Source organism: Cetorhinus maximus, chromosome 34, assembly GCF_964194155.1.
Source record: "Cetorhinus maximus chromosome 34, sCetMax3.hap1.1, whole genome shotgun sequence".
Taxonomy (NCBI): Eukaryota; Metazoa; Chordata; class Chondrichthyes; order Lamniformes; family Cetorhinidae; genus Cetorhinus; species Cetorhinus maximus.
The window spans coordinates 1,055,191-1,065,054 of NC_135912.1; the positions used below are offsets into that span (position 1 = coordinate 1,055,191).

At 44.2% G+C, this 9,864-nt stretch overlaps 1 protein-coding gene across 1 annotated transcript in view; it reads right to left on the reverse strand.

Annotated features, from left to right (window-relative positions):
• shbg (sex hormone-binding globulin) overlaps nt 1–9,096 on the reverse strand; it is a 32,622-nt gene extending 23,526 nt beyond the window's left edge. The window contains exon 1 of the mRNA XM_078533763.1: nt 8,873–9,096. Within this exon, the coding sequence (XP_078389889.1) occupies nt 8,873–8,986 (114 nt within the window). The 5' untranslated portion in view covers nt 8,987–9,096. The remainder of the gene's footprint in view (nt 1–8,872) is intronic.
• Between the last annotated feature and the right edge of the window lie 768 nt (nt 9,097–9,864).

Below are 9,864 nucleotides of genomic sequence, written 5' to 3' on the forward strand. Positions count from 1 at the left end.
AGGCATGAGTGGATTTTACCGGAGGTTTGTACCAGATTTTAGCGGGTGTGGTTGCTCCATTGTCTGAACTGCTGAAGAAGAACGCCAAGTTTCAATGGACACAGGAGTATCAGAAACCTTTTGGCAGTTTAAAAATTGTATTGGCTACGACAACAGTTTTGGCTGCATCTAATTATGCCAAAGCTGTCTAAAGTTGGCAATTGATGCAAGTGATGTGGGGATTTGGTGCTGTGCTGTTACAAGGTGAAATAGGAATTGAAAAGCTGGTGGGATATTTTTCACAGAAGCTGAACATACATCAGAAAAGATACTCCACCATTGAAAAAGCGGCTCACGGTCTGGTGTTAGCATTGTTGCGTTTTGAGGTTTATGTTGCAAGCGATTCTTCAGAAACAATTATTTATACAGACCGCAATCCTTTAAAGTTCCTGGAAAAAATTTGAAACCGGAATGCTAAACTGTTCTGGTGGAGTTTATTACTCCAACTGTTTAATTTACAAATTATACCTGTGGCTGGACAGAGAAAATTTCATTGCAGATGCATTGTCAAGATTTTAAAGTTCAAACAAAATTGGACATTTGAAACATGGACAATGGACAGCCATGACCTCTGTCAATACAAAGCACTTGTGAATATTGTCATGTTAATGCGTTTACTTGGTAGTATAATAGTTTTGTGTATTCTGAGTACAGTAAGTAATGTGAAATGGGTTGAGAAAATGAAACAGTATTTTAGAATCGTCACAGTTCATTTTTCCATAAGGACGGAGGTGTAAAGAAAATATCATTTTTCCAATATTACTGCGGGATACTGTGAAGCAGGCTTGTGGGGGCTGTGCATGTTTGTGCAACTGATTTAATTAAACTGAAGACAGTCAGACTGCAAAATCATCAAAGGGTTAGGTTTAAAGTGGAAATGGACACGCTAAGTTGGGACACAAGTAAATGCAACATGAATAGGAATTTGCATTAGGAGATAAATGAGGGGTTGAATTTTTAGCTGTTGAATTTCAGAGAGTCAAAAGGAAGTTTTACAACTGGCAAAGATCATAAAGCAAAGTTATTAAATTTATGTTTCCCGAAAGTGGTGACCACAAAGACAACATGAAAGATTTTTATATTCTGGGGAAGGTAACTTCCAAAGAAAGCTAAGAACAATGGGTTTAAAGATGAAAGAGGAAAAAACACATTTAAGGTAAGATTGAAAGCTGTATGAGGTGTGGCCATGTGAGATGTTGAAGAGCATGCAGTGCGAAGACAGACCTGTGAAGGAAACAGCCTTTAGTTACCCCATAGAATTGTCTGGTTGTTCCAGAAAGTAAGGTTTTGTTACAAGCCTTGGGTTTCCATCATCAAGTGAGAGGAAGAGAGAGGCCCTGTGAGGTACCTCCCTTATAGCAACAGTGGGTGCCTTGCGGTAATATTGATGGATGTTTTATAGAGTAAGAATCTATAGGGGCTGTTGATTGGAAAAGGGTGTTTATTTGTGAGTCTATCTGGGCTGAATATTCCCCCCGTCAGGGGAGAAGTTGAAGGACGGGCGCGCACAAGCGCGCTTCCGATCGGTGCCCCCGATCGAAGGCGCAGCGCCATTTTACATGGGCGGGTCAATTAAGGCCCACCAGCGTGACGTCCACACAGAAGCGCTATGCGCTCCCCATGCTGGTGGGGTGGGGGGGGGGAGAATCCCAAAATTGAGAGTGTGCTCTTTCGCACATGGGCACGAAAGAGCGCACTCATCTTCCTGAGGCTAAGTGCAGCCTCAGGGAGATTGGCTCAAAATGTACAAAACTTAAAATAGGAAAGTAAAATTCCCCTAATATGTCCCCCATGTGACGATGTTACATGGGTTGGGACCTTTTCCTAATTGTCACAAAACCTCTATTAAAACTTTTAAAATCCTACAAGAAACCTCATCCCGCCCGTGGATGAGGTTTCATGCTTTTTCTAGTTTGTTCCAGGGCTCCTGGCCTGCCCGGCAACCTTAAGGTTGGACGGGCAGGTCCTTTAATTACATAATTGACCCTGTCAATGGCCTCAATTGGCCATTGACAAGTCGGCGGTCATGAAGATGATTTCGCTGCGCCCCCGCCTTCCTGAAAATTTAAATGGGGCGCGGTGACTTCGGGAGTTCCCCCCGACATCACCGTGCGTCATTTTATGCGTCGGCGAGCGGGTCCCGCCCCCACTCACCGACACGTAAAATCCTGCCCTCTGAGTAGGAATCTTTTGGGAAAGGTTGTAAGACTAAAAGTAACTGTGTCACTGTAATCTTTCGTGTTTACATCTCCTTTTCTTTTGTTAATAAATGTTTTAATTTAATATTTAAAATCTCCAAAAGTGGTAGCGGGACCTTTACTTCTGACTTCAGTACACATACCTTCTCGTAATAAATACAAATTGCGAATCATTGTAATAGCTTGACTAAGTTTCCCTTTGTGATTTGGTCTGCCTGACAATTACCACCTGCCTGATCATAACAAGTATAATGGGGAATGCCACACGGGTTGAGAAAATTTCTTTTTGAAATATGATGTTTCATTTCTTTTTCCCATTGAGGAAGGTGTGAAGTAGGATGTTATTTTTCTAAGTTTTTGGTAATATGGTGGTATTCAGTAAAGAAGGGTGTATGTGTGTGTGTGTGTGTCTGTGTGTGTGTCTGTGTGCGTGCGCATGTGTGTGTTTCTGTGTGTGTGTCTGTGTGTGTGTGTCTGTGTGTGTGTGTGTCTGTGTGTGTGTCTGTATGTGTGTCTGTGTGTGTGTGTCTGTGTGTGTGTCTGTGTGTGTGTCTGTGTGTGTGTGTCTGTGTGTGTGTCTGTATGTGTGTCTGTGTGTGTGTGTCTGTGAGTGTGTCTGTATGTGTGTCTGTGTATCTGTGCCTGTGTCTGTGTGTAATTAAACTGGTGGAAGGTTAGTAAAGACAACTTGTCAGTGGGAGCTCACTGACTCTCAGTTTGGGTTCCGCCAGGGTCACTCAGCTCCTGACCTCATTACAGCCTTGGTTCAAACATGGACAAGAGAGCTGATCGCCCAAGATGAGGTGAGAGTGACTGCCCTTGACATCAAGGCAGCATTTGACCGAGTGTGGCATCAAGGAGCCCTAACAAAACTGGAGTCAATGGGGATCAGGGAGAAAACTCTCCACTGGTTGGAGTCATATCTAACACAAAGGAAGATGGTTGTGGTTGTTGGAGGTCAGTCATCTCAGCTCCAGAACATCACTGCAGGAGTTCCTCAGGGTAGTGTCCTCGGCCCAACCATCTTCAGCTGATTCATCAATGACCTTCTTTCCATCATAAGTGGGGATGTTCGCTGATGATTGCACAATGTTCAGCACCATTCGCAACTCCTCAGATACTGAAGCAGTCCATGTCCAAATGCTGCAAGACCTGGACAATATCCAGGCTTGCGCTGACAAGTGGCAAGTAACATTCACACCACACAAGTGTCAGGCAATGACCATCTCCAACAAGAGAGAATCTAACCATTGCCCCTTAACATTCAATGGCATTACCATCACTGAATTCCCCACTATCAACATCCTGGAGGTTACCATTGACCAGAAACTGAACTGGACTAGCCATATAAATACTGTGGCTACAAGAGCAGGTCAGAGGCTGGGAATCCTGCAGCGAGTAACTCACCTCCTGACTCCCCAAAGCCTGTCCCACCATCTACAAGGCACAAGTCAGGAGTGTGATGGAATACTCTCCACTTGCCTGCAGCTCCAATAACACTCAAGAAGCTTGACACCATCCAGGATAAAGCAGCCCCACTTGATTGGCACCACATTCACAAACATTCACTCCCTCCACCACCGACGCATAGTGGCAGCAGTGTGTGTACCATCCACAAGGTGTCAAGAAGAGATTTTAATGCCTAAAATGTTATTGGAAATTATTTTTTTAAATAGAGTTCTAGTGGGATCTGTGTGTATGTGTGTGTCTGTGTGTGTCTTAATTGGATTAAAGCCAGCTGGACTGGAGGCTTTGATGTGTAGAGAGATGTAGGTTTGAAATGGTAATTAGATAAACATGGGGAAGTTTAGAAACATGGGTGTCAAGGGGGCAATTTGCATTTTTAAATAAACCATTCAAAAGAATGGATTAAGTCTTGCACTTAGCTAGAAGATGCCAAGCAATGTGTTTATTTTTTTCAGCTTAATAAAATTGGTGGAATCAAAGGATGTTATTGTTAGAAGAGGTGAAATTAAAAGCCTAGTGATTCAGTAGAAAATTTACATTCAAAGTGAAAGATATCCAAACAGGAGAAAGGAGATTGTGGGTAAGGCAGAGGCATTTTAAGATCCATCAAGTGTGAAAAGCCTCAAGCTGTTGTCTGCAAGGACCCAGAGCTGAAAGAAACTCATTTTTAATGCGACTGTCCAGGTTGTGCTTTGCCAGGTATCTGTTTAAATCTATGAGATTTACTGTTGCCTTACTGGGGGGTCTAACTGAGAATCAGATTAATTAGGGGAATTTTGTAGTTATTATAGTAGTAATTTTGTAGACGTGTGTATGTGTTTACAATCTCTAATGTATTAATAAACATTTAATTCAGTTTTATAAAAACTCTTGAGACTCGGTGGTCTTATTACTACTGAATTCAAAGCCTGCATCTCGAAACATACAAATTGCAAAAAATGGGTTATGACAGTTGTTTCAAGTTTCCCTCTGGGATTCAAGCAGCTCAGTCTTTACCACTGGCTGCGTCACAATAAAGATGCAACTGCAGAAACTAACCCTAACCCTGACCCAACTTACTCTATAAAAGCAATGCCCCGATTTCTTTTGGCCACTTCATTTGCCTAGCCACCTTTTCAAACAAGATAAAGAATGCCTCTACGTCCCTCTCCTCAGACTTTGGGAGAGCTTGCACAAACCTAAACATCTCGCCGCTAGGTTCTAGGTTGATGGTTTTTTTTCATCATCAGAGCTTTCTTCAGCATCTGAAATCTCTTATTCAACTTCCAGCCCTCTGAGCTGGTGTTCCCTTTCCTGCTCCTTCATTCTCTCTTCCATTGCTAGCTTTTCCCTCTGGAGATCAGGTTTTTCACATTTCCATTTCTTTTTGAAATGATCTCCCCATTTTCCCTTTCCATTTCTGTTGCCTCAGGTTCCAGCCTTTTTTCATTTACAATCCTTTTCCTTTTTTGTTTTGCCTCCATTTCAGGTTTTTTTTCAATTCCTTTGCTCGTTCAAATTCAAGCCTGGTCGTTTCTAACTGAAGTCTCGCTACCTCCAACTGTGACTCACCAGCGTCGGGTATCACTTCCAACTTTAAACGCCGCACTATTATCTCCACTTTGTCTGGTTTCCTCACCCCTTTGGGTAATTCCAACTCCACTTTATTCACCAATTCCATCAGTTTACTCTTGGTTAATTTCTGTAAACCGGTCAGTTACATTTTCCATCTGTCAAAAAAGGGCCTGAGCAACTTCTAACACCATTTCGAATTCTGACCTGTGTCATACCTCACAGCAACTCCAATTCCTATGTCCAGCACCTCTTTAACTCCACGGTACTCGTTAAAACGATTCACAGGTCCCACTAATGTTGAAGGATTTCCAACGCCAGGCCAATTTTTATTCCGCGTCCAATCACCCGCTGTCCGCGTTTCAAATTCGACAAGAGCCCCCATTTTGTTACTATCCCTAGCTGAGGTCACCACTGGCGAAGCCTGATCCCAGGGTGGAACCCAGCTTGATAGATCCTAACTTTTAGTGTTTGTTTAGATACCCGGAGAGTGGCTACTGAACAGAGTCACAGGAGTCAGCTGACGAACTTTTAACAAAAAGAAACATTTGTTCAACAAGGAAAGATGGACTATGGGGAACGTTTTTCCCCTATCGGGGGGAGGGGAAGTACGGGAGTGGGCGCCGGAGGCCGGCCTTGCGATCGGCACCCCTGGTCGGGGTGGGGGGGCGCCACCATTTTACATGAGCGGGCCAATTAAGGCCCGCCCAGCGTGACGTCCGCCAGGAAGCGCTATGCGCTCCCTGTGCGGGTCGGAAGGGATTCCCTCAGCCGGGAGTGCGCTCTTTCGCACATGTGGTCTCCCCAAGGCCAAGTGCTGCCTCAGGGAGATCAGTTTCAATTCAAAAGTTGACAGAAAGGTAATTAAAAAATTGCCCTGACCTGTCCCCTCATGTGACACTGTCACATGAGTTGGGACACGTCCTTAACTTTTATTTAAACATTTGATATACATTTAAAAGCCCTCATGAAACCTCATTCCGCCCGTGGATGAGGTTTGATGCTTTTTCCAAGTCCCGCCAGGGCTCCCGGTCTGCCCACCAACCCTAAGGTTGGACGGGCAGGTCCATCAATCAAGTTAATCAGTTTTTGAATGGCCTTAATAGGCCGTTGACATTTGGGTGGGTGCCCAGCCGATTCGGCTGCGCCCCCACCGAACTGAAAGTCTAAATGACGCGGGGTGACACCGGGATGCACGCCCGATGTATCCCCGCATCACCCCTCCCCCGCTCGCTAATGGGAAAAACCTGCCCTATATTACAATACTCCTTCACTCACAACTATACCTTTACAGACATATACAGATGTGTAAGGATAACACAAGTTACAAAAGCTATCTTATACTTTAATGTTCATAGTAAATACACAGTCCTTTGTAAACCTCTAGCAACCTGTGGTCAGACACACCACACTCTGAAACCAAGTGACAGACACCACCTCAACCAGATGCTATGGATCCCTCCTCAACTCCCCCCAGACGCTTGTCATATCGTGAGCCAACGGGTTTCACTGAACTCCGTCTTTCACACAAAGGATTCCAATCTCCGCTCTCCAAGAACTCCCTTTGGAATCTTCACCCAAACTGACGCTGTCTCTCGGGTGCCTTCCGCAAGGATTCACCTCCAGGGTTTCAAACCCTCCGTGCGATGTTCCCCTTCCCTAGGTCACCACAGGCATTCAAACTGTCTTCTACGTACTCTCCCTCACCAACTCAGCCGTCAACAGCACACCACTGTTTCACATGCCCATAGTGAAGAGTTACAGACCTTCAGTTGTCTCTTTGGACTTTCTTGCCTCTTGCAGAATGTTCTCATTTTAAATCTGAACTTTCCTCTCTGCCCCTCATTCTTAACTTCACTTAACAGGAGCTTTTCCAGATTCCTGTCCTTCCTTTGACTCAAAGGTCTGCTTGGGACTTTCTCCTCTTCCACTCCCCTGGATTTTGGGGTTTTAGCTTGGGACTTCTATCTGTCCCCTTTGCTCCATTCTCTCCTGGCAGCTAATTGCAGAACCAAATGCACTCAAACAGCTGCCAAATCAAAACTGCGGCTTCTCTTCTTCTGTGTATGTGCCTGTGGGAGGGACATGCCTCTCTGGCCCCCTGTTGCTAGGCAAAAGTTCAATTCTTCTACCCTTATTTGTTTAACTTAGCTGCAACAGTTGCAAAAAAAACCTCATTAGAAATGCAAGCACCCTTTTAAAGTGAAACTAAAACTCCATTTGACCTTTCTCAACACAGACACAGAAATACAAATCAAACTTTAAGTATAAAGGTAAAACTCATTCCCAACATCCACAAATACCAATATAACTTACTTAAACTCTCTCTATTTCTGAACAGGGGGAGATGTCCTGAGGCCAGCTCTGTGCTGTGAAAAGCTGTGAATTTGAAGCAGCCACCCAGTTTCAAGCCAGAGAAGTCATCATTTTCAGAGAGTGATGTGTTCCTGAACTTCTTTCAGCTTTTTTTTTTCTACAGCAGAGTGGAAGAGAGTGAGAAGTGGGGTGGTAGACTTTATTAAAGCGACAGCAGTTTTTGCCTTGGGTAATATTACTGGATTTTTATGGTTAAAATCTAAGGGAAGCTGTTGCCAAGTAGCTTGCTTGTGTGTTTTGACCAAGTGGGATTTTTGGGGGATGTTTTGTAAGACTGTTTTAACTGTATAATTTTAATCTTGCGTGTTTAAGTTTTTTATCTTGTTAATAAATATTTTAATTTTAAGATCCTAAAAGTGTGACGGGGATTCTATGCTTCTGGAATCAGCAGTGTTTTCCTCATTTTCAAAATACAAACAAAGTTATGATCAACAAGACAAGTTTCCCTCTGGGTTTTAGCTTGCTCAGCAACTAACCTCAGCTGCGGCCATAACATAATATAAAAACTGACAATACCGAACCCCTGACAATATAAAACTGATAATATACAAAACGCCTGATAATATAAAAAGAAACCTGAAAATATAATATTGAGAATATGAAACACCTGATAATTCAAGACACCTGATGATGCACAAAACCCTGATGATTTATTGTTGATTTTCCCCCTTATTTCGGTTTTCTTGTGAGTGACCTGATGAGTGCAAGACAAAAAGCTTTGACACCTCTCTTTTTTCAGTAAGACTGAAGTTCTGTGCAACCAAATGACTATTTGCATGCCTCATAATTTAAAACGCCTGATAATATCAGACACCAGAGAATATAAGACAACCGGGACAAAAGATAACTGAGAATATAAGACAACTGAGAATATAAGACAACTGAGAATATAAAACAACTGAGAATATAAGACAACTGAGAATATAAGACAACTGAGAATATAAGACAACTGAGAATATAAGACAACTGAGAATATAAGACAACTGAGAATATCAAATACCTGATGATATAAAACATTTGACAATGTAAAACATTGGATATTTTTAATCTCCTACTCCTGCTGCCACAAATATCCTTATCTTATCTGAAGCTGATAACATTTGTACCCCTGCCTTTGATTGCAGAATAATTTTGGCAATCGAACCCACCACTCTCACTGGTCTGGCCACATGTTTGGTCTAGCGCGTTGAACCTTGACTGGTGCACGGGTTATCCGTGTTGAAGTCAGTGTTACATTTTACCTTCTCTGCTTGCAGGTTTCCCGCACCTTGGTACCAGCTTAAATCTCCGGAGGCCATGGTGTGGAGGGAAAGTAGGGCCACCAGCAGCCCGGAGGAAAGTAGAGCCATCAGCATTGTAACAGCAAATTGAGAGATAGTGAGGGGTAGCGGGAGCTGCACTGAGTCTTAGCCGCCGGTTGAGGAACAGAAAGTGCTGGCGCTAAATGGAGGGATGTTCTTGGGCTGTTGGACTTTATACGTGTCTGCTATTTATTGGAGCGATTTCTCAAGAGGGCTTTGTGCGGGGGTAGTAAACTTTGGCCAGACAAACAGTAGCCTCATTCCATTATGGTCACTGATGTGTACAGAGGCTGATCTCGGAAAGGAGAGAAGGAGGGACAACGTGTCACAGGCCACCGTTAAAACAAAACCTGAGCCACATTCTGTCCATCCAATTTCATGGAGTAGCTGTCAAGCTTATCGGACAGAGGGAGGCTGCCAGGTAATAGTAATCAGGACCAGCGGGATCCCACGGGAGGGGATTCAATCACCTCAGGCGGGGCCAGAGAGGAGCTTCCCCATTCTTCCTGGCCATGAGTCGAGCTGGAGTTGATTTTTTCTGCTTCAGCCCAGATGCCACATGCCACATGAGCCCTCCTCACGGCTTTGGGTGGGTGTGGGGGTGGGGGGGCTGGTTTGGAGGGTATGTGGGAGGTGGGTGGTGTTTTGGTGAAGTGTGTCTGCGCTGGGATGTGTGAGCATGTGTGGACAGGCGAGAGGTCACCCTCCAGGGGTCTGCACCCCACCCCAACCCCAGGAGTTCCAAAGACAGGCATTGCAAAATGTACTGTGGTTGCTCCAGAGGGTGAGAGGGAGGCAAGGCCTGAAGCATCCCTGTTAGTGTATGCAGTGGCTGTGGGCAAAGCAGCTACAGCGGCGCTACCTCAGTGTTAAAGGTTGTTAACCCCTCGCTAGTTCTATCCTTGACCATCGGGGGGCCCTGGATCTGCTAC